The sequence below is a fragment of the Stegastes partitus genome, unplaced genomic scaffold (genome assembly GCF_000690725.1).
Source record: "Stegastes partitus isolate 25-593 unplaced genomic scaffold, Stegastes_partitus-1.0.2 Scaffold950, whole genome shotgun sequence".
Classification (NCBI taxonomy): domain Eukaryota; kingdom Metazoa; phylum Chordata; class Actinopteri; family Pomacentridae; genus Stegastes; species Stegastes partitus.
The window spans coordinates 2,472-28,224 of NW_007578681.1; the positions used below are offsets into that span (position 1 = coordinate 2,472).

The following is a 25,753-nucleotide window of genomic DNA, read 5'->3' on the forward strand; positions in this document are numbered from 1 at the left end:
CAAATAAAGACAAATATCGGCGAAATTAAAAACAAAAAATTAAAAAAAAATCTGATTTAAATACAGAAATTAATATTAACAGTCATTTTATAGTCAAGCGTAAAAGAAGAAGAAAAAAAAAACTGTTTGTGAAAATACAGATTTCTGATGTGGACATTATTAACATTTTTGTAGTAATGTGCAATTTACTACTTTAGTTTACTTTTGTTATTATCTGTAATTTACCAAAATAGGCCAAATCTGTGACAGTAAATTGTTTAAAAAAAAAAAAAAAAAAAGCCCAGTTAATAGATGTTCACTTTTTACAGCGTGGAGAGAATTATGAGCTGTATAATCAGAGACAGATGCAGATGCGTCTTGTGGGTACGAGCAGCGATCATGTTCTGTATTTCTGTTGTGTGCACAAGCTGAATGAAACCCGACCCCGTTTGAATGCCTTTAAAACTATCGTGTATTTTGATTTTCTTGGCCTCGTAAAACTCCACGTTAAACCGGGAGCGGAGTGCATTCGCTGCCGGCTGCCTCCGTCTGGTTGAGTTTCCCAGTTAGAATGGAGTGATTTATATTACAGTTAGAGTCTGGGGGCGGAGTGGTGGACTGGTGGAAGGGCGAGAGATGGACGGTAGCTCTGGGAGAAAAGGTCGAAGGTGAAGCAACAGCTGAAATGTTGAGAATAATAATTATGCTCCCGGCAACACCACAGACTTTCAGCAGCTGGAATGGGTGGCTGCAGAGGAGCTGAACAGACTTTATCTGGTGTAGCGTTGACAACAAAAACTCAATAACTGAATGCAAAAGAAGTAGTACTTTTTTGCAGTCCTGGTGCTGTGGCTTCCCGTCGCTCTTTGTTCCTGGTTTCTTGCAGATGGAGGGCAGAGTCAGATTACAGGGGCTGTCATCCCAGCGGCCGTCCTGCACACGAAGGCAACGCACAAACAGAAAGACGGAGCACAGCTGGTAAATATATACAAGGACCTGCTGACGGTGGAGTCATGTGAGGGTGAATGAAGGTCACTCACGGCTCCCCAGATGGAGACACAGTCCTCCTGGGTGTTGCGGAAGTTGTTGGGTTCAAAGGGGTGCCAGTAGGTGAAGATGACGGGCGTGTGGTCGGTCCACTGGAAGTCCATCTGCATGTCGGTGTCGTGGAGGCCGATCCAGACCTGGTCGATGTCTGGAAGAAGAAGCAGACTTCAGGGTCACTAGGTGTCATTTTAGGTGGGGGTGTTGATGCAATGTGTTAGATTTTGTTCAGAGTTTACCTACAAGATGTGTCAGAAAAGTTCAGGGACTGGTGTCACAAAAGATGTATTTCAAACCCAAACTACAAACCACCAGTTTTCCCCTTCAGACGATCAACCAGCATGTCTACAAAGAGATCCTGTGGCGTTTGCTTCGTTCAGTGTGCGAGAAGAGGCGAGAGTTGTGGCAGGACAAGTCGTGGCTGCTTCACCATGACAACCCCACCTGGCTCTGTGGGATTTTGTCCTCTTCCCCAAGCTCAAGGGGTTCATCAAGGGGACCCGTTTTGAAGATGTGGATGACATCAAGATGGCTGTGACGACGGAACTGCATGGCGGCGTGGCAGAGAAGGCTGGAAAAATGTGTTAGACTCCAGGGGGATTACTTCAAAGGGGAAAACTTGTAGTTTGTAGTTTGGATTTGAAATATATCTTATGTAACACCAGTCCTGAAACTTTTCTGACACACCTTGTATCATGTGGGACCAAAAATGAAGAATTTGGGGATTTTGAATACATGAGAGCAACTTGTAACTTTGCACAACAGCCGTTGTCGTTCTGTGAATGAAATTCACGTCACCATTTTGTCAAAACAGCAACAAACTGAAACCTTGTCTCGCCAAATTTACCACACATTAAATTCTACTGATGTCAGAGGCCTCAAAAGTTGAGAGAGAGAATTTTTTATTACTTTCATCAAAGTCAGAAGTTTACAGAGCATTTAGCAAATATAAATGATTCTGGCAATTGTAATTGACCTAAAACAGGAAAAGTTTAGCCTGATTTAATGTCAGACAGTGAGGAAAAAAGGTTATGTGTCTTTTTATACACTGTATGTAAACTTGTGGTTTCAGCTGTATATACACTTGCAGAAACCTATTGTAGTCCACCCTTGTTTAAAAACATTGCATTTTTTTCCCCTTTTCAAGGCCCAGTAATTACACATGTGACCTCTGCTGGAGCTGTTCAATCATTGTGATCTGCTGGAAGCTATTCTGTCTGTGTCCTCACCACATGTCATGGCCGTGGGAGTTACATTTCTGGAGTTATTGAACCTTCAATATGGCTTCCCTGGTTAAGCCACTTTTTTAAGGGTTACAATAAAAAAATTTACAAAATCCCCAGATATGAAACCATACAAACCTCTCAAAATTCAGCCAAAATATTTTTAGAGAACTTAGTTTTTGGGTCCCAAATACCAAATAAGCAAACTGATTTTATTTTTTTTATTTATCTTTTTGTCTGAGAAAATGATTTATTGTTGCTCCTTATAAAATACTTCACTACAAGTAAAGGTCTAGTATTTATAACCTTACTTAAGTAAAAGTCGCCACTATCAGTACCATGTTCCCTATCCGTGTTTTACTACCACATATGATGTGTTTAGATTAATACTTGAGCTGGATTTGTTCCATTTGACTTCTGCAGATTCAATTCAAAATAAATTCAAGATACATTAAAATAACTGGCCAGAGAATGTATGGGGAACAAAATCTGGTAGAAAGTACAATATTTGTCTCTGCTATGTAGTGCGGCAGACGTATAAAGTTGCACGACATCCAAAACCTCAAGTAAAGCACACATTTCTGTAGCACTGTACTTGGGTTACATTACAGCACTGGAAACGAGGTAAAAAGGAAAAGAAAGAACCAGGATCTAAAGCCCCTGAAGTCCAGTAATGAAGTTAGAGTGTTTCCATGACTAAAACCTAAAACTGTGATTCCTGACTTCATATGCTGTAACCAGCTACTGCCTGGTTACAATATGTTTGAGCTGGATGTGAAGATTGGGAGCATCTCTAAATACATCCATCCATCCATTATCTATACACCGCTTAATCCTCACTAGGGTCAAGACACCCTGGACAGGTCACCAGTCTATCACAGACAATTTAGAACCCGAAGAGAACCCACGCTGCACAGGGAGAACATGCAAACTCCACACAGAAAGATCCCGGGTGTCCTCACCGACACGCGAACTGGCGACCTTCTAGCTGCGAGGCAATGACACAAACCACAGCTCCACCTTGCAGCTCTTCTCTAAACACAGTTCCTGTTTATTTTCTGTTCATTTTTTCTTTCTTTAAACCAGGAAATATATCAAATCAATTTTCTTTCAGGATGCAGACTGTGTTTGTTCCTCTGTATTTAAAACAGAATCAGAATAACTGATTTAGAAGAGTGCTCTAATAGATTTCAGTAAACTCTTTTTGAACCGGCAAGGCTTCAACATTAGTTACACGCAGCCCTCATCTCTCTGTTTGTCCTTGGTGGAGTGTGATGTTGTTTTCTTTTTACATTCACACAGCAAATGTCAAAATCCCTGACTTCCCCCGACTAGAATAAATCTGTCAAAATGTCCGCTCTGTTCCTTCAGTGCAGCTAGCAGTAGGAAGCCTGCAGCACAGGCACGCAGTCACATTACAGACAGTTCAAGGCTGAAACACAAGTTGCACATTTTAGAGACAGCGAACGAAGATGAGCTTCAATTCATCTGCACTGCTATATTAAATGTTTGTTTTTGGAAAAAGTCACCTTTCTTCACGTTGCGTATGATGAACTCCAGCTCAGGTAGCGTGTGGATGCTGACCAGGTTGGCCTCCATCTTCTGGCAGGTTTTCTGAGCCGAATCCCAGTCGGTTTTCTCTGAAGTGAGCTTGTAGCATCCAGCCTGGAACGCCTGCCAGCCCACGTCGCACTCGTATTTCTCATCATCTGCCCAAGAATCTGTGGAAGCAAAAAGATCATTAAAAAAAAAAAAAAAAAACTCAAAAAAAAAAAAAAAAAACTCATCAAATTCTGGATTTTCGGTGCGAATACATTTCGCTGCTGACCAGTGGTGAAGGGATCCAGGGTGGCGTTGGGCCTCTTCTTGCAGACGTACGGCAAAGCGACGGAACAATCCCGGTTCTGCCAGCGACCCGATGACTCAGTTCTAATTACTGCACAGTTCACCTCGTCGGCGTGACTCGGCTGGTCTGGAGTTGAGTAAGAGGGAGAAGGAGAGAGAGAGAGAAGAAAAAACCTCTTCAGAAAATTACTGCCAATCCTCAAATACTCAGAGGGGTCAACAGTAAAACACTGCGGCTGCGCTGGACGGCTGCCAAGCGGGTGTAAGAAGCGCTAAAAATGAATATGCATGCTCACTCAGCCTTCTGAGGGGAATAAACATTTAAAGTTAAAAAAAAAAAAGATCACAGATACTTGAGGCTTTAAAAAGACAGACGGAGGAACTTGGATTGTTTTTACAGGCTAACCTGACTCCCAGTTGAGATATTTGAGTGGCGAGGAGTCGGCCCACTGCCAGCCTCCGCTGATGTCCAGGTCATTGAGGCCGATCCACAAAGCAGCACTGTAGCCAGTCAGCAAACCTAAAACAGCAGGACAACACCTCCCGTAAATTATACGGACGGATAGATGGAGGAAGCTCGTTCTGTAAATCACATAAAATAGGACGAGAGGAACAACTTGCAAAAGAAGACAAAACACTCACTTAGTTAGAAGCACACTTAGCAGGACGGATTACCGAATAGTTACGCAACAACAGCCGAAACGTGGCCCAGTATTGGCAACGGGGTCGCAACCCCTTCACAAAAATCAATCAGTGATGCTGGGAGAGTAAATGTGAAAACCAAATACTCCGTGTTTGCAAAGATTCTGCTGCACTGCAAATTCAACAGTTATTGAATTTTGAGATTTTTTTTCCTTTTTTTTTGCTTCTCACAGAAGAAGCAGAGGCTCGATGGAAGTACGTGAAATGAAATAAAAACATTTTGTTAAGTTTTATTCTGAGAGGAGTGCAAAGGTTGAAACCGCACTTACTACGAGTGAGAGAGGAACCAAAATACCCCAGAATCTGAATTATGAGATTTTTGTTGTCCTTTTTGTGCGCTAGGTTGCAAATCAGAAGACATTTTTTTATTACCTGTTCACTCAGTGTAGATTAATTTGTGTTTGTTGCAAATTTCTGAGGTTTATTTGCTGCTAATTTCAACATAGAAACAAAGCGTCTATCCACAATAATGATTTATTACATCATGTACGAGCTAATAAACAATAACAGCTGCTGTAAATAATTCACTGATATAGTTTCAGGCTGCATCACTTCTGTGTCTCAAACGTCAGCGAAACTATTTATTCATTAATGCATCTTTCAAAGAAATAGCTTCAGGAATTAGCATGCATTATGTAACAGAAATGAGAAAACCTCGGTGCAATATCTCTTAAATGTCAAATGATTCAACACTGCATCACCTCTTAATAAATGCGTTATTTCTAAGTTTAACAGTCGATTATTTCCTCTCATATATCATCAAAAACGGATTCTTTGTAAAGACTATACTGAGAATACAGGCTCCAGAGAAGAAACTCAAAACAACAAAAGTGAATACACCTGTAAAAAAACTGAAACTAAACTGAGTATAACTGATTTCTGATAAGCCAAACTACAAGAACATTGTTCTAAAATTGTCCAGAACTTTCACGGTTTTCTATCTATGGGCTCTGCAGGAGGAGCTGAAAAATCTGATTGTGAAACTTCACAGTGATGGAAAAGGATCCTGGAAGATCAGCAACCCACGAAAATGAGTGGAAGTAAAGCAGCAGCAGTAATCAGAAGGTATAGAAGGAGCCATAGTGCCACTAATCAGAGCTGCAGTGGTCGTCCTCCTTAAATGATGCCACAGACAGAATAATATAGCTCTGAAAAATAGAGAGCAGCTGCTTTAGACTTGGCACAGGGTTTATCAGTGGAGTGTCTGTGAAAGCTCAGACAGTGTGAAGGACAGGGCAAAACAACTACCTCTAACAAACAAAAAAGTTCTTGCTTGCCCTTAAGCACTAAACTACAAGGTGACACTTCGCTGAATGACATGAAAAGAGGCCTGATGAATATTGGGAGTACCCAATGTCATTCTATGCTCAAATGAAAGTGGGCCAAATTAGTTGGGCTCAGATGGAGTCCAACATGTTCGATGTGAACCTGATCAGGACTACCACAGTGAATGCATAGTCCTGACAGTGAAGCACAGAGGTGGGAGTGTGATGATATGAAGCTGCGTGAGTGCAAAAGTTGTTGTGGAGATGACATTTCTAGATGAGTGTCTGTGGATAAACCAAAATACTGTCTGACAAGATGACTCCCAGCCTGGAGAAACTTGAAGAAGAGGAATATTCCAGCATGGGAACCGTCCAAATGAGACTGCCAAAATCAGATAAGAGTTTCTAAACAACTCAAAGGGAAAACTACAACCTGATGACACCTGACTTGAATCCAATAGAAAACCTTTGGGGCATTTTAAAGACAACACAACCTCTCAAGCACAAAACAGCTGAAAAAAAAACTGCACGGATGACAGAACTCTGCAGAAATTTGTTATCCTCCACGCTGAAGAGGATTGCATCTGTAATCAGAAATAAAGGTGGACATATGACGTTTTAAAAAAAATAGAAGATTAAATCCCCAGTGTACTGACTTCTGTTGCCTTCAGTTTCTATTGCGGGGCCTGTATTTTTAATATAATAAAACTAAACTGTTATTTTTGGCACAAGAGCTTACAAGTAATGCTGTTACTGTAAGTGACACCATTTAGAATCATTTGACACATACAACTGATACTACACAGGGGTGTGCGCACATCTCTGCTCGACTGTAAATGTGTATACGTTGACTTTACCATTGATGTAGGTCTGCTCGTGCAGCTTGGTGATGCTTAGCAGGTCTGCCCCCTGCTGCTGACAACTGATCCGAGCCTCGCTCCACGACAGCGTAGCATGGAAGTTAAACTGGTAACAGCTGTCTGTCAGCGAGTCGGTATCCCAGAATGTCTCACAGCCGCTGCCTGACGGCGGGGAAAAGGATAAGAAGTCAGTTAGACCAGGGGAGAAAGCAGGAGGAATTAATAACAGAGCGAGAGGAAATTGCGGTAAAGCCCAATGAGTTTCTGGTAACATTTCAGATCCGCAAATGTGAAAATAGACTCCTGTGTTAGGTGATATCTTACTCTTGACAGGACAGAAACCCCAACGCTCGTCCTTTCCATAGTCGTAGGTGGTGGCGCACCAGAGGTGACCGTCCTCACGTCCGATGCTGGTGCAGTTGTGGAACCACTGGCCGTCGTAGAGGAAGGGCAGGTAGCAGGGCCGGCCGTGAGAGTTTCCCTGGATGGTGTAGATCTCTGCAGAGCAAACAGAACACAGACTCGAAATCAGAGCTACGAATGATTATTCGCATCGTCGATTAATCTGCAGATCACTTTTGCGATTATTTCGTTAGTCGTTTGATCTATTACATGTCAGAAAATGGTGCAAAATGACGATCAAGACCAAGATGATGTCCTCATATGCCTTCAACTGTACCTTATCCATGAAGTTGAGTAACTAAGTTGGAGTGTTTCCACGACTCAAACTGTGATTCCTGACTCTTCTAGATGACTTTCTTGATTAACTGATAATTTATTTGGTCTATTAAATATCAGGAAATGGTGCAAAATGACCAAAAAGAACAAGATAATGTCCTCAAATGTCTAGTTTTGTGCACAGCCCAAATATATTTAATTCACTGTCATAGAGAAGGAAAGAAACCAGAATATCTATACTTCAATATAAGAGAGCTGACAGCTGATGGATTAATCAACTAGTTGCTGCAGCTCTACTCCAAATGCGTACATGAAGCAGCTTTGCTTGTGTTGTCCAAAGTTCTGGTTGTGAACTGTGCTGAACTGAAATACTTTATATGTTTTCTCAGCGGCTTGTATAATCAAACAGACGGTGAAAACAGAGGATGATGTTACAGTCAAAACAGTGAAGTCAAATAGTGGTCAGCAGAAGGAAGAGCAAACAAATTATAAAAAGGCAGGTTTTTAAGAAGATCTTTTATCATCAGCTTCATGTGAAAACAATCAGCAGCTATGAATTTGGAAAAGAGATTAGATCCAAATAAATATACTCCAAAGTATCCTAACGCATGCAGTTTTTTTTTTAACTGTAGTTTAACTAAGGCGCTATATCTGATGTCTACAGTTTAACAAAATACCCAAAGGCTGCCGTTCTGCCCTCTACATTCCACAAGTATAGTATGGTGTGAAGAGAAAAAAAAGGGGCAGCAGAGAGGGAGAGGCTGGATCTGTAGTGTTACCACAACACGTTAGGCCAATGGAAAGTAGGGCAGACATGTTAAACGAAGGGAGGAAAGATTTCTGAAGCTCCCTCCCTGACTTCGCTCTCTGGCTGCAGTGGAGCTGCTCCTCGGCTGACTAATGTCGGAGGCATTCCTCACAAGCAGCGAGTCGACTTCACCGACAAACTTGTGAAGATTGGCGCTTGAAAGTCAAAAATGTCACTGCATCCAGTTCCTTTTGCCACATTAAAGTCGAAGAGACTAAGGAGAGGAAAGATTCTTTTCTAAAAAAGGAGGAGGGGATTTTGCGGTTTAAGGCAGATCTGGTTTTAATTGCAGCCGAGCAGAGCTTGTTAACTACAGACTTACACAGCTGACTGAGTCCTGCAGTGCAGTTTGTCAATGAGCAACCGTGACATTTGATATCGGTTCGAACGGCACTGACAGCGGAAATGAGGCTTAGCTGTGAACCATGATGGTTAATCTGGACGGCAAACTATAAATTAAATACAAATATACTTGAGGGCAGGGACAACATTGAGTGTTTACTGCAGTTTACAAACACCGGCAGTGTTTTCCTTGGCTTTCAGACTGGCAGCCAGCCACTTGTCCTCAAACATTTCCTAAAAGCAACATTTCTCTATATCCGTTTGATCAGATACAGCTGTGACATCCACAACAGTAAGTCTATCTGCCACACAGAGACAGAAAACATGCAGCGAAGGAAGCACTATACGACTACATGTGTGCTTGTACAGCTTCGTAAAGGCTCCAGCATCTTGTAGTTGTTACTTGATTTTGATATATTGTTCTTACGGATCCACAATGATATCAGCATAATCCTTAGTTCTGGCTGAAAACAAACAGTGAAGGAAGTATTGAATGACTACATGCGTACTTCTACAGACTTCTCAAATGGCAGAACATTTGGGATCTGGTAGTTTTTACATAATATTGTTATATTGTTCTTACAGATCCACAATGATATCAGCATAATCATCAAAGCTTTATGCAGATGATATACTCTTATACATTTTCTTTTCACCAGATGAAACTCGCCCAGCTGACAAACTGGCATGTTGCTTTAATAAAACATAATGTGGATTTCACAAAACTTTCTGCAGCTTAACAACAACAGAACTGAGGTGTGCATCATTGGTCCCAACAAAAAGCAAACTAGTTGAGATATGGGCATAAAGCACAAAGCAGAGAACCCTGGGTTCTTCTTCCATTGGGACCTTTCCTTTCGGTCTCAGGTGAGAAACATCACTAGAAATGCATTTTACCATCAGACTAAGAAACACACCTCAAGACTTATTTATGGTTTTATGTCTACCAGACCAGACTAATGTTCTGTTTTCAGGCCTTCCCAATAAATCTTTAAGTAGGTAAGTTTTAAAGCATCTACTTTCACCTCCTGTTGAGAATTCCTGTTTAGAATTCCTTTTAAGATTTTGCTTTTAGTTTTTAAATCTCTTAATACAGCAGTTCCTGACTATATACAGTTGAAACTAGAAGTTTACATACACTCTATAAGAAGACATAAAGTCTTTCTTTTTTCTCACTGTCTGACTTTAAATGAGACCAAACTTTTCCTGTTTTAGGTCAGTTAGGATTACAAAAATAATTTCTATTTACTGAACGCCAGAATAATCAGAGAGAAAAAAATGTATTACTTTCTTTAAAGTCAGAAGTTTACATACATTTCCTTAGCAGTTAGTAGCATTGCCTTTAAACTTTATGACTTTGGTGAAATGCTTTGGGTTTCCTTCCACAAGCTTCTCACAATAGTTTGCTGGAATTTTAGCCCATTCCTCCCGACAGAACTGGTGTAACTGAGTCAGGTTTGTTGGCCACCTTGCTCCACATGCCTTTTCAGCTCTGCCCACTAGTTTTCTAAGGGATTGAGTTCAGGGCTTCTGGTTTCAACTGTATGTAGGTTAGGTATGACCTTTCAGTGTTTCCTCTAGGGTTTTTTTTTTTCAGCAGTGGGGGCAAGCTCTCCGGGGAGCCGTGGTGGCATGCTATTAACGCTGTATTAACCCCCAAAGAGTAGAGACTGAGCAAGATAGTTATCTGTAGTTTACCTTAGTACTCGCGAGTACCCGACTTGTTGCAGGACTCTGCTGTGAAGGTGGAGACATGCAGCAGTGGTGCATTTGCGACAATAAAAAAAAAATGTAAAAAATTGAAGGAGCGGCGGCAAGGATTTAGGAACGGCGGCCCACCACTCCTAAATGAATGCAGAGGAAACACTGGCCTTTCTTGATCCTCAAGATCCTCTAATGTGTACATTTGAAAAGCTACACTACAGGGGAGATCTAATGTTCTCTCTAACTATGTGTATAAAATATGCGCGTATATATTGACATGAGTAAAAATGAGTGGGAAAATAGCGGCATATCAGAATACATCCAAACACAGAAGCAAGAAAACACAGATGAAATATATAGAATTATGCTCACATAAGAATAGATTTGTTTTAAACATCTAGAACGCTACATTTTTGAACTAGAATGATCTATTTTGATGAATATCTCACGAATCAGTGTTACTGTGCCACTGAATAAATCAAACCTCAACAATGTAGGCTGAAGAAATGCTTCGAACCACAAAATGAATGACATAAAAAAAAATAGCTAAATGGAGTCAGGAGATAACAAAACTTCCAGTCCAGTCAGTGAAACAAGAATTAAAAGTGTGGATTAGAGGTACTCTGATGAATACAAAAAACTCCCAAATGTTTGTAATTTGCTATTTGCAAGCAAACTCTTGGAAGGAAAACAAAGCCAGGACAGAAGAACTAAAAACTGCAGCTCCTCAAATGTCCACTTGAGGCTGTCTCCAAAATTGGGTCAATCCTCATAGACTTCCATTTAAAAAAAAGCACAACTTTACAGCAGGAAAAAATATGTTAACAGCCTGGTACAAAAGTCATTGTTGGTATTCGGAGATAAATTCCGCATCCATGACAACTGTACAGGATGCGAATTTCTGTATAACTCACCTGTTCAAACTGTATTAAGGCTAAAATCTCAGACAACTTGGAATTTGTGATTTTTATTTCAATGGGTAAAATGAATTCTTCTGAAGTTTATGCATAAGTCCAATAAGGAACATCTGTTTACACACATTCTGTTTCTATTCCTGTTGCTCTCATCATCACTTCTGTTTTGTCTCCACCAAAATTAATCACTTTCACTACTCTTTTCTTTTCACCACTATGGCATCGTTTCGTGAGAAAATATGCTCCTAGACCCTGTTCTGTAAATTCATTGCAATTTGTCACTTTTATTCTGTCAGTCGTGGCAGTGATCTTGGTTTTAGTCAAGCATCTGCTGACTTTATTCCAACACCACCACCAGCAGCGTCTAGGCTCCAGGAGGTCCAGTCTTTATCTTCATCTGGGACTCTGTTCTACGCTTGTAAAAATTCCCTTTAATGAACCATTGCAGAGAAGCAGAGATCACAGAACATAAAAGACCCCCGACAATCCATCTGTGACCGAAGGCCTGCACATTATCCACCATCTGATAACAGGAGAGCTCCACCAGTCCCTCCAGAACCAGCTGCGCACCAGCAGAACCACATGAGACATTTAGTTTGTATGCACAGGTTTCTTTTTGCATAGTTTTTGAGAGAAAATATTGTGCAAAAAGACCCTGAAACCATCTTTTTATAACGTCAAAGAGGGCTGACAGCTGAGGACAGCGAACAAATCGATGATGTGGGGTCTCAAACTAAGAACAAAACAAACGCTCCTCCCTCAGGTTTGCATCTAGCATCTAATAGCTCTGTTGGTAGCTATTACTTCATGTTTAATTCTTCACTGGAGGTCTCTAATCTGCTTTTCCATGGAAAGCTTGTACTGAGACTGCCAGCTGACTTTCAGGGAAAAACATCTGGACCTAAAAACTCGATTCCTTCATTCCTGCCAGAAAACGCAGGTTCAAAACCTTCAAATTTAATAGACTGCTTTTTTCCCCTACTGTCTAAACACTTGTATTCAGCATGCTTGTGTTTCTGAAATGAATTTTGTTCTTTATCTCTCCTTAATGAACCGGTATCTGCACTATCTTACAAAGAAATGTCAGGGTGGCGGCAGCAGCTGAAGCTCAGTAGGTGATGCAACAAAAACATCACTCCGCCACAGAATGACTCAAAGAAACAAAGACGATTTTGGAGCAGCACAGTCAGAACCCAGATGTTAACCCAAACGAAACACAGTGGAATAACCCTAAGAGGGCAATTTGCACAAGACAACTAAAAATACGAACGAGATCAAGCAGTTTTGTACAGATTAACGGTAAAGAAATCGTCCTGATCTACAGCTACTTTTTTAGGTTACTTCTGCCAGAGGACACTCCAATTTCATCCCCTATTGTGTTGCATCTTTTTTTGTCATGCTTCACTGTCTTATGACTTGCTTGTAATTGTATGGCACTTTAGTTCAGCTCCATTTAAATAAATGTGTTTTTACTTGACTTTCAAGGAGGCTCAGTTACTTTTTCCACCAGCATTGTGAAGGTTTATTGTAGATATGTTCAATAAAGACATAGAATTTAACAGCTATATGAGTGTTTGTGTGACTTAGATGAAGATCAGATCCCATTTTATGACCAACTCATGTAGAAAACCAGGTTTGTGTGTTAGTTTAGACATATTTTTCAGCGATTATTCATTGCATTGTTTCATTTCCATGTTGCTCAGAATGAGCGGTTTTAACCTCTTCAAGTGAAAATTAACTGTCATTTTAACTTGTGAACAAGTCTGTACAGGGTTTTTAAATGCAAGAACACATGCTATGAGGGAAATCAACAGTCAACACTGTGGCAAAGCATTTCCAACTTGAAACTGAAGCATCATTTTAAACTAATAACTCAAAAATCCCTGTATGCTGATTAAATCTAACTGTGTAGAACAGAGACAGTTTGTGATCCTCAATCCAAATGACTTAAAAGAATAAAAGATTTTTAAAAAATTAAAGCAAATTAGAGCCAGGACTTAGCAAAACTTAAGTCCAATCAATTAAGAAATAATTAAAAGTGTGGGTTTGGGCTACTTTGGCCAAACATTTTGAGTTATTTACAAGCAAGGGGTATCCGACACACAAGTGCCACAACTGCAGTTCCTCAAATGTCCACTTGGTGCTGTCTCCTAAAGCAAGTCAGTCCCCATAGACGTCCATGTTAAAATGCCCAACTTTACAGCAGAAATAAACATATTTACAGCCTGAAACAAAAACAGTGTTGGTATCTATAGCTACTTTTTACATTGGTGACAACTGCACAGGGGATAAATGTTGATATAACTCATCTGTTTAAATTATACTAAGGATTAAAGTTAGGCATAATTTAGGACGTGGTAGACTTCAGCTTTCAACTTTACAGTAGAGATAAACATGTTGACAGCCACCAATGAGAGATGGGTTTTTAGGGGTTAAAATAGTTTTTAGTTTTGCACGAACACAGATGAAGACTGACCCCCAAAGTAAAGAAAAGATTGGTTTGATTCCAACTCCGCCTACCTTGATATGTTTTGGAGCACAGGTCTTGCACACCACCATGTAGCATCCATTTGAACTTAGAAGGCGACGAGGTTACGGAGGTGTTCCAAAACAACGACGGCGAAAAGTAGTTGTTGAGGTTGTCCAGCACCTGGCCGCAGCTCCAGGTCCAGCGCACTCTGGGCGGCTCGCGATCGCAGGTGTACACGCCGAACGGAGACTTGTCCCATCCGAAGGTGGAGTTCCCGGTGGTGATGCCCAGGCAGGACGAGGAGCCCAGGTTGAAGAGGCGGCCTCGGGTCACCCACTTCCAGCGCTGGTTGGCTTCCTGGCAGGAGGACGACAGGACGAGGGAGTGATCCCGCACCCCCAGGCAGCCGTCGGCGCCCTCCAGGAAGAAAGCAAAGTCGTCCGACTCCAGCGGCGCTGTGCAGAGAGGGCAAAACAACGGCAGCGATCAATAACGCTGATGAAAACAGAATTTCATGTGAGCAGTAACAGAAGGGGTCACATCAATATCTCCATTAATGGATGCCCAGCTGGCTTAGTTTGAGCCCATGTCCCAGTGTAACGTGCTGCAGCCGCATTAATCCTCTAATAATCCAAAAATAAACCGAAAATCCTGCGGAAACATTACACGGCGGAGTTCTCAAAGAGAGGTAATTGCAGGAATGACAGGCAATAAACTGGGAAAAGTGGCTGCACGTGTTTTTAATGACAGGTTAAAGGATCTCACATCCCCCAGGTGTCAGGAATTTCCCACAGTTCAGCCTGGGATTGCTTTTCACCTTGTTCCCTACAGTTTGGGGTGTGAAAAGTATTTCAAGGGACGTATTCCCACAACTTAATTAAATGCATAATTGCAAGATAAAATTAGAATTTGCTGATTTCGACACACATTCCATTTTGCAAACATTATTTTGATGTGTTGACATAATAATATTGGTAATTGCACCAACTCAATATTGTGTGTAATTTAAACTCACATTTTAACACAATTCAAGTTGACATAACTTAATAAAATTGGCTTGATAACTTCATTTCTCTTCACTTTGAGCTTCCTTACTGAACATACATCGACAATGTCAGACATTTAAGATTGTGCATTAGAGAACCTGTGGGCTGAACAAGGTGAGTACCATTATTTCTTACAAATAGAAAATAAATGTGGGAATATTTTCAATTGCAATATAACCAATATTTGCTTCTTATACAGAGTTTAGGCTACACCTGCTAATACAGTCATTACAACATGTTGTACTGCTGCATGTAGCTAATGGCAGCTCATATTCAGCAGTGAAATTTGACCTTTATACCCCTTAAATTAACCAACTAGTGGATTAGAATCCCAAAGTCTCTGCTCGGTTTGAGAGGACTTTTCATCTTTATTTGTAATTTAGATTTGTGCTGTTTTGGCTTTCAGCTCAGAAATTGATTCCTTAAAAGCTACATCAACAAAAACAAAATGTAATTGCAGCAAGTTTTTTTTTTTTTTTTTAACTTGGGTTTAAAAAATGTCGATATTTTCCACTTTCACTTTCAGATAAATCTCTGTAAGATCAGAATTTCTACATATGTAAGAATCTGTGCAGTATACACAGCATTTATGTATATTTTTGTTTAGTTTTTATTTTCTTCTGACATTTTTTTGCACATTCCTCTTTGCTACTGCAAACTTCCCTGATGTGGGATTAACAAAGGCTCATCCTATCTTACCTTATAAATACACAGGGATCAACAGAAACGGTAGGTTCACATCGGACTCATGCAAAGGCTTTCTCCAGCAGGTCTGAATTTGATTTCTTTGATGAAAGAGTAATTGTCCTCAAGGATGAAATAGGTCAGTGTTTCCAGTCTGATGTCTGTATTGACATTACAAACTATTAGATCTCCCCGAGGAGCCATTTCGCCCACAGAGCCTCACAGTATCCACATACACATCTCCAATATCTAAAATAAAGAACACGTGAACAAAAAAATAAAGTTAAATATGTGTTGAGTTTAACACATCCAGTATGGCTGCAGGCCAGCCTCAGTGACTCGTGTTTCGGGAACACAACCCGACACCCCTTTTCCAAAAAAAGAAAAGAAAAAAAAGTGTGGTTTTCATTTTTTTTCCCCTGTTTTTCTTTTCTATTCTTTCTTGAAGGTTTTAGAGATCAGCAAACAAGACTGTGAATGCAACGCCGAATGTGTGTTAAGGTGGGAGAAAGAAAAAGACAAAAGTGTAGGAGTGACTCTAAATTAAAACTATGTAAAATAAAAAAATCGCCAGGATAAACAGAGATCTCAGAGAGAAAGTGAGACCCTCAGCATTCCTACTCGGCAGGCTCCTGCGAGAGGCCAGGAAGTAGGGTGGTTGGAAAGGATCACTGGGCATTCACTTGAAAAACAGGACCTTCATATATGGGTAACGGTTCGCTTAAATCCCTGGTTTCCTACCGCCCCCCCTAAGCTACGACACTTCAAACCTCCTGCGCTGCTTTTTATGCACACAGAGACAATGGAGTTTCATCAAGAGCTCCATAAAAACCCCTGTAATCTGGACGACACGCCCCTCTCCGCTGTGGTCGAGTTTCTCAGAAGCAGCGCTCGCTCATTCGATGGGAAGCAAACGGTCGGAGATCGGCGGCGGAGCAGTTCAGCGAGAGTTTGAAAGTGCTCTGTAAGAGTGTAATCAGATACAATCATCCACCCTGCTCCTCCATCCCCAGCAACACCCAGATGATAGGCTTGTTTACTGCCAGTTCATTGTTTCAATCATGAGAGCTTCAAATTAGAGGCACAAGAACCTTTAAATCTTATCAGTGTTTGGATGTATTCTGCATCCAAACACTGGTTCGGTTAACAAAAAAAAAAAAAAGCCTCTGAGCTGCTTCGGAGGCAAAGCTATCTTTCCATGTGACTGTTATTCTAGTCGCTCCTATTAATGCAACATAATCCAGAGCTGGATGAAGTCTAAAAAATGCAAGCAAAGACCTGTTTCTGTGGAAAATCACTGTCTGCTGGATCCATTGAACGTTAAACCGCAAAAATACATCATCAGATCGAGGCTTTCCCAGGTTTTCCTCACCTGCAAGCAGTTAACTAACAAGCTGAGCAAATGATCAGTTAATCTTCTGGTTAGTCACGTTAGTTTAGAAAACTGTGGAAATTTCCATTACAGTCCCACAAAGTTCAAGCTGACTGATTCGACTTGTCCAACAATCCAAAACCAGAACAGTTTTTCGTGATCGAAACAACAGATAGAACATCTATAAAGTACTTCATTTAGCTTTCATTTATCATTATTCTGAATAAAGACTGACATGAATAAAAATAATGAGGAAGAAGTGAGTTTTTTTCATAGATCTCTGACCTAAAGAAAGAAAGGATTGAGATATTGCACCACCAGGCTTCACGACGATACAAAAAAATAAAAAAAACAGCACAAATATTGGCATCTTTACCTCCATTGATGAATCACCCTCAGGCATTAATCATAGATCAATAACAGCCTAATTTCATGCATGATCATTGATGACAGAGATGCAGATTTGTTTTTCTTCTTTAAGTTTATCCACTAACATTCATGGTGCATCTATAAATGCCATCTCCACAACACCTTTTACACTCATGCAGCCTCATATCATCTCACTCCCACCTCCGTGCTTCACTCTCAGGACTGTGCATTCACTGTGGTAGTCCTGGTTAAGTTCACACCAAACATGCTGGACTCCATCTGAGCTGAACAAATTTATCTTGGTCCCAGCTGACCAAAGAATGTGCTCCCAACATTCAGCAGGCTTCGTTTCAAGTTTCACCTTAAACAAGAGAGGGTTTTACATCTCCATAAAGGTTATTATTATGAACTGTTTATTCACACTGTCTCCACTGTCACAAAATTCTAATTTTCATTCACAACCTCTGTGACAATGCTGAAGCAGCTGCCTTCTGTTTTTCAAAGCTAGAATGTGAAAGCAGTTCACTGTGGAGTCATGTCAGGAGGACGACCACTGCAGCTGGGATTAGTGGTACTATGGCTCCTTCTAAACCTCCTGATTACTCATTTTATTCATTTAATCATTCTAATAAATGCTCTTTTGCACTTTCAATCGAGTATTTAGTTCATATGTTATTGCTATTTTATTATTTATACATATTAGCTGCTGCAAAGATGATGCCAAACGAAATTTCGTTGTATTTCTTGTACGATGACAATAAAGCTTCTTCTTACGGCTCTAACACTGATTTGTGTTTCACTGATTTTCGGTTAATCTTCCAGTTATCCTTTTTTTCATCTTTGTGTAGTTTCACAATCAGATTTCTCATCTCTTCTGGCGGTTCTTCTCCATATGGAGCCATGATGAGGACATGCAGACAGACACAACCCATAGGTATAAAACTGCTCATTTCATTTCCATGTTCTCACAATTAGACTAACTGAAAATACTCAGTTTCATTTCCATTATTACAGGTTTTCAAACTCGTGTGTCAGTGACCACAGGTGTATTCACTTTTGTTGCATCGAGCTTCTACTTCTGGGCCTGAATTTGCAATGCAATTATTGAGAGGTGACACATTTGAAAAGGATGTACTTGCTGCTGTTGTATACTGTAAGTACAGTCGTGACTCGATAATCTGACCCTTAACAATCTGAAAACCTTGCTATCTGACAAGCTTTTAGGAAAAACAAACGGAACCGATAGAAAACAGCCTTAACATACCGACAGCCTTGGATTCTGACTCCAACATGACATTTTATGTCACAAATCAGGATAACAGCGTATTATCTGACTGAACAATCCACAGATTGGCTACATTCAGACTGCAGGACTTGATGCTCAATTCAGATTTTTTTTTGAAATCTGATTTTTTTGTGAGTTCGTTCACATTTCCCATTAAATACGACTTGTATGTGATCTGCTGTGTGAACTTCATACGACCCAAAAGTGTTCCGCATGCGCAGAAGAGGACACGACGACGTCACACACAGCGAGCATGCTCAGTGTTTACAGAAGTAAACATGGATGGTAACGGTGGAGCGCATCCGCCATTACCCAGCTGCCACCGCCACCGATGGTGGAAACAGAACTATGACCGCTAACTAAACTGGCATGTGTGTTCCGGCCACTTCTACCCCGTCGGAGCGCACCCCCAGGGTGGAAGCATCCGGAACATGCACAGTTGCACCGGTCAATTAGGCGTGAAATCCAGCGATGCGTAGTGTTCTAACAAAACACTAGTTATTATAATAACTGTAAACAATAAATATTAACAACTAATGAGCCTTCCAGCATCAAGCCCTCCTTGTATCTCGACCTCCGTCTTGACAATCCGACAGCCTTGCTATCCGACCTAAAAGAAAGTTTTACATTTAGTGTCGGATTATCGAGTCATGACTGTACATGCTTCCCCTGTAGTTCTCACCATGTCTGTCTTAGAATACAAACCACCAAACAGTCTCATTTTCAAAGATAAATCCAGTAAAACTTGACAATTTTTGCTTAAAACNACAGATTGGCTACGTTCACACTGCAGGATTTAATGCTCAATTCAGATTTTTTTTGTGAAATCCGATTTTTTTGTGAGTTCGTTCACATTTCCAGTTAAATACGACTTGTATGTGATCTGCTGTGTGAACTTCATACGACCCAAAAGTGTCCTGCATGTGCAGAAGAGGACACGACGACGTCACACACAGTGAGCGTGCTCAGTGTTTACAGAAGTAAACATGGATGGTAGCGGTGGAGCGTATCCACCATTACCCTGCCGCCGCCGCCACAGATGGTGGAAACAGAACTGTGACCGCTAACTAAACTGGCATGTGCGTTCCGGCCACTTCTACCCCATGGGAGCGCACCCCCGGGGTGGAAGCGTCCGGAACGTGCACAGTTGCACCGGTCAATTAGGCGTGAAATCCAGCGATGCGTAGTGTTCTAACAACACACTAGTTATTATAATAACTATAAACAATAAATATTAACAACTAATGAGCCCTCAAGCATCAAGCCCTCCTTGTAGCTCCACCTCCGTCTTGACAATCCGACAGCCTTGCTATCCGACCTAAAAGCAGGTTTTACATTTAGTGTCGGATAATCGACTCACAACTGTATATGGTTCCCCTGTAGCTCTCACCATGTCTGTCTTAGAATACAAACCACCAAACAGTCTCATTTTTAAAGATAGATCCAGTAAAACTTGACAATTTTTGCTTAAAACCGACAAACTGGTTAATCACCTAATCCTTGCAGCTCATATAAAACCCTCCATTATAGACTAATTCTCAGTTCTGCTGTAATTCATCTCCACAGTCTTGGCTTCAGATTTAGTTACACTCCACCATAAGGACACTTGAACAGCTAAAGCTACACAATGCTGACTTGTTAACAAAGTCAGGCGTAATTGCCAACAAATCATTCTGATGCTATTTTGTCATTTCCACAATGGGACTTAAAGCCACTTAAAAAAAAAAATAGATCAACTTCCACGGTGCCTGTGGGAAGATTTTCACACAGGAACCCTCCCAGTAAAAAAAAAAAAATCAGCCTTACACTGCGTTGAATTCACTTCACTGTGCGACTCTAAGCTCGGCATTAATACGGTGACAATATGAGACGTTCCTGGCAAAAGCTTTTGAACTGCTAGACAACCTGAAGCTGAAGTCCCAGACAGCAAGAAGTAAATTCAAATAGAAGTTTTAATTCCAGTCTGGAGGGGACACGACTGGATGTTTGATGTGAGAAAACTAGCGGGCAATCAGAGAGAGTGCAGAATTCCAGATTAACTTTAAGCCATTGAGCTCTGTGAAAGCTAAGCCACAACAGCTCTCCTGCTGTGATCTCATCCTCTTCTTTGCCCTGTCACCCCCTTTTTTCAGCGCTGAAGACAGTTTCCTACTAAAGAGCGAGGCTGAAACCCGCGGCCAAGAACAGCCGGCGACGCTCGCCAAGAGAGGCCGACATTCCCAGAACCTCCACCTCCTCAACTCGGTCATCTGTTGGACCAGGTCTGAGGACAAAAGCTTGGAGATGTGGGAGCGAGTCTCGGCTTGAGACACAAACTTCCACACTGTTTGCATGAATCGTGACTCACTGCTGCTGTCATTTTGTTTTTTACTCCAAGATCTAAACTGATGAGCGAAAGATTTTTCCCGTAACCTTATTTTGACAGATGTCTGGGATAAAAGCAACAAAACAGACCTTTAACTGGTCAGCGTGATAAAAAAAAAAAAAAAGAAACGGCGACCAACAAATAGGCAGGAAATTCCAGGCTGCTGTGTTTGTTTCGCTGCTGTTTTATGGTGGTCTGGCCTCTGAAGCAACCCAAGCCGTGGATAGGTTTCACCTCAGCCGTGAGGCATCGGAGAGGAGGAAAAGAGCATATTTGCATTTTGCAGCCACACTCAGAAACACAGCCAACTGGAACCTCTGGGAAAGTGTGCATCAAATTTAGAAACCAGAGTGAGAAATAAGTGCACACTGTTGAAACTTTCCATCCCTCCCACACTTTTTTGCACAGCACAATGGGGATAACAGTTTATTGCAGTGTAGGTTTAACTGTTAAATCACAGGGAGGGAGATGAGAGGTATGTCTAGTGCTGTTGTTAAAGGAGAATTTGCATTGTTAGAATTGCTTTTTTTTTTTTTTTTGTCATTGTGTGAGATCTGCGGCTCCGTGCTCACTGCACCGATGATGAATGGAAACTTATTTGGAAAAACCCACATGCCCGACTAAACCGTTGTGTTGCAGTTCCGCCTCTTATAAACAACAAAAGCTAAATCACTCTGGATATCATTAATGTCGCGGCTAATCTTCCCTCCTTTGTTGACGGCGAATATTAAAGGACGAAACAAACCCCCGAGTTCTTAAGACAGAGTTCGTGGAAGCTCGTGACGACATGCTGATCAGATCAAAGACAGACTCTGGTGGCTGACAATTACACAAGAACTCGCATAACAAATCCAAAGCGTTTCACAAAACAAAACCGACCCTTGTATCTCTCCATATCTTGTGCGTTTCGGTCGAAAAGTGATTGACAAGGGATTCTCAGCTTCGGAGACGGGAGAATTTGATGGCAGATGGATGCAAGTCATTTCAAAATTAAGAAACTAAGCCTCGCCTAAGAGAGCTCCAGATTATTTAGGATGTGTATTTAGCAGTATATTCTAAGGAAAGGGAGTGCAAACAGAGACTGTAGACGCACATGGTGTCAGTGTTTTAGTCAAACTTTTGAAAGTAAATGGTAAATGAAAGTATTAAATAGCAGTATAGGTGCTATTAGACTCAACAAAAAGAGCTCCAGAGTGTTTAGGATGTGTGTTTAGCAGTATATTGTAAGAATAAGAGTCCAAATGGAGTTACTTTTTACATAAAACATAGTAGAAGATATATTAAATAGGTCTATCAGTACTATAAGCTTCACCAAAGAGCTCCAGATTGCCTAGAAAATGTAATTCAGATTCAAAAATGGCAAATTTGTGTATTGAATAGTAGCATGTGCTAAATTAAACCTCACCAAAATAAAAGCTCCAGATTGTTTAGAATATGTATCTAGCAGAATAGTGTTAGGAAAGAGAGTACAGACCTATATAATGCCAATAACTTAGCAATTTTATGCTAAAATTCTATGAAAAAATGGTAAATTCGTGTATTAAATAGCAGTTTGTACTAAACTAGATCATTTAAGATTCTGTCTAACAGTATGTGCTTAGAAAAAGAGAGAAAATAGAAAGAGTAGACCAACATAATGTCAAAAAAATTGCAAAAAAATGTAGTAAATAGGAATATCTGTAGTATAAGCCTCACCAAAACTAAGCTCCAGGATTATTTAAGATGTGCATCTTGTAGTGTATTCTCAGGAAAAGATTGCAAATAGAGTGTAGACTCATATGTTGCCAATATTTTAACATTTGTTTTGCTAAAAGTAGTGAATTAATGTATTAAATCGCAGTATGTACGGAACTAAAAGTTCAAAAAAAGAGCTCCAGGTTGTTTAGGATGTTTATCTAAGAGGACATTCTTAGGATTGAGATTGTAGAGACAAGTATTGTCAGTATTTAAATCCAACAACAACAACAAAAACTTGTAAAGGCATGTATTAAATATCAGTACAGGTACTTTAAGCCTCACCAAAAACAGCTCTGGATTGTTTGTGATGTTAACAGTATTTTCTTAGGAAGGAGAGAGCAAAGAGAGAATGAAGGCTTTGAAAGTTTAGGGAAGAAATTGTAAATGAATGCATTAAATAACAGTATAGGTGATGCCAGAAAAACCCATGTGGCACTTTAAACCTTTTTAGTTACACCAATATCTGATCAAACTTATAAGAACATATAGTTTTCTTTACTGCAGCTACTTCATTTTCACATGCAGACATGGTAATCCAGATTTCTTTTAGTATTTACAGTAGTGAAGTCACTGGCAGGACAGAATATGAAGCTGGAAACTGTCCGTTTGTAGGCAAAAACACTGGAAAAACTGAATGATGTGGCCATGAAGCAACCAAAAAATATGATGTAATCAGTATTTAAAAATATGCGTAATATTTGCTGGAAAACAGTGTTCGGATGTATTCCGTGCAGCCTGGTGGTGCAGAAGCTGCTCGGACCGGACTGAATGTGTTAATTGCAGCCTGTAACAGGATGCAAAGGTCACATCTGCCCGCAGGGTGCCAAACCAAGCGTTTTACAATGGCAGCCTAAAAGACCCATCCGGCGCAAAAACACACCACAAAATACCCTCCCCAAATAAAGTGCATTTCTGTGCGCCTTTGGATCAACTTTACGCATTGATTAAAAGTCCCCGATACAGAACCAAAGCCTGTCTACTCTCCCCTCCTCCTCCTCCTCCCCGGTTCTCTCCACATCTGGTTCCACTCAGAGCTCGGACTTTTGGTTCGTGGCATACCAAAGCACCAAATCCACAATGCGCAGCGTTTTTACGCATTTTGCAGCGTGGAAAAAGTCCTGACCAAAAAACACCAAAGCGTGCACAAAAGGTTCAGTGTCTGGCCGCTTCTTTTCCAGACTTGAATGAGATCAAGCGAGAGTGGAAATTTTTCTCTCTCTTTTTTTGTTTGCTCACCCGTAACGCTCCTCTTCAGTTCCAGACTAAAGATGAATAAATATAAAGTGCATTTGTAAAGTGTAAGTTGCCGGTTTGTCCATGTCGCCGCTGATTCCTTGTTTCGGTTACGCTCGTTGCTTTGCATGCTCGCAGCCACAACACACGCAAGCACACGCTGCAAACAGCAGGACCCAGAAAAAAAAAAAAAAACCCTCCAAACGAGGAGAGAAAAAAAAAAAAGTGAAGCCGGAGCAGCAAATGCTCGAGTTGTGTTCCTCTGAGGACGGATGATGCAGAGTTAGAGGCGAGTTTGACCGCTAGAGCTCCGTCTGCCTCCCAGTCAGAGGAGACTCCGATGAATGGAGCCGCGTCAACAGCGCGTGTGTTTGCATGGTGTCCAAAATAAGGTCCGGGGACCTGCAGGCGTCTGTTAGTGGCACGACAGCAGAAAAACGCACATATGAGTCATATATTTGAGTGGAAAATGGCTTTTTGTGATGCGAGCTGCCAAAAAAGTGAAAACAATAAAATAGTAATTGCTTAAAAAGTGCAGTATGGGGAGGAAAAAGCCAGCAAACCTCTGTGAAATATCATCTAAATATCAAATGATCCAAAATGATGTCACCTCTCAATAACTGCATTTTGTTTCTAAGGTGGCAAGTTTTTTTTTTCTTTTTCTTATTAACCCTTTACAGGGAACTCCTTAAAATACTTGGAGAATGAAAAGTTAAACCCTTGGGTGTTATTGAAGGATATTTCAAGATAGTTTTACTTTGTGATTTAAAAAAAAGTTGAAAACCAAGATGAATAAAATTACCATATATAGTAGCTTATACATATAAGTTATATGATTTTTAAAAAAAAAAAATTGTTTGATTTAATGATACTTACACAATCAGTAACAAACTATTTGTAAAGTACCTGCCATGTTCATTTAGTAACATTTTTCTTAATGTAGTGGTATTAATGGCACTAATCTGAAAAAATAAATCAAAGTGGAGTTCAATGCAAACCAGTAACAAAGAGTTTAAAAAGCGCCTGGAACATTCTTCGTAAGGTAGTGATATTGGCACTAATATAAAAACTAAATCAAAGTGCACGTGGTTCTTCAACCTCCAGGAGAGCCACAGGGTACATATTGAACGTCCAAGGACAATATGGTCACTTGTCCCACAAAGGGTTAACAATAAAAACCAGACACTTCAGAAAATTGAAAATTCAGGCCCCAAATTAGAAACTCAATGCAACAACAGTAAATTCAACCCTTTCTTAGTTTTGGACCTATGGGCTGCATCAATCTGCACGGCGCCACATGGAGGGGGGAAAAATGCCCTAAGAATTTTAAAAAAAAATCTGATAGTGAGACTTCACAAAGACGAAAAAGGATAGATCGACTACTAAATCAAAATCAGTGGAAGCAGCAGTAATCAGGAGGTTTAGAAGGAGCCATAGTGCCACTAATCAGATCTGCAGTGGTCGTCCTCCTAAAATGACTCCACAGATGGTGAACTATGCTCACAGTCCAGCTATGAAAAACAGACAAGCGGACTTAGCACAAGGGTTATCAGTGGAAACTGGTGCTTCTGCGACAGCTCCAAGTGTGAGAAACTTCATAATAATAACCTTTATGGGGGGCATCCAAGACAAAAAGAAGCCAGATGAATACAAGGAGCACCTTCTATTGGTCAGATGAGACCAAGATACATTTTTTGGGCTCAGTCCAGCATGTTTGGTGTGAACCTGATCAGGACGACCACAGCGAACGCATAGTCCTGACAGTGAAGAACAGAGGTGGGAGTGTCATGATGTGGGGCTGCGTGAGTGCAAAAGGTGTTGTGGAGAT

The 25,753-nt window shown here is 40.7% G+C and overlaps 1 protein-coding gene across 1 annotated transcript; it reads right to left on the reverse strand.

Moving 5' to 3' along the window:
• Nucleotides 1-486: 486 nt before the first annotated feature.
• Nucleotides 487-24,229, reverse strand: LOC103366503 (C-type mannose receptor 2-like). The gene is made up of 9 exons (XM_008294250.1): nt 23,929-24,229; nt 13,885-14,289; nt 7,243-7,416; nt 6,916-7,080; nt 4,498-4,611; nt 4,075-4,218; nt 3,776-3,967; nt 1,020-1,174; nt 487-912 (listed from the first exon to the last, which is right to left on the reverse strand). The coding sequence occupies exons 1-9, from the start codon at nt 24,053-24,055 to the stop codon at nt 487-489; spliced, it is 1,902 nt and encodes a 633-aa protein (XP_008292472.1). The 5' UTR covers nt 24,056-24,229.
• Between the last annotated feature and the right edge of the window lie 1,524 nt (nt 24,230-25,753).

Bases quoted from the DNA above. Each gene is read 5' to 3' on its own strand.
- LOC103366503 (XM_008294250.1), bottom strand. From the start codon at position 24,055: ATGCAAAGCAACGAGCGTAACCGAAACAAGGAATCAGCGGCGACATGG. The intron at 14,290-23,928 runs GTGAGCAAACAA...CTCTCTGCACAG, and splicing joins ACTGAAGAGGAGCGTTACGG to CGCCGCTGGAGTCGGACGAC. The intron at 4,612-6,915 runs GTAAAGTCAACG...CTGCTGTTTTAG, and splicing joins CGAGCAGACCTACATCAATG to GTTTGCTGACTGGCTACAGT.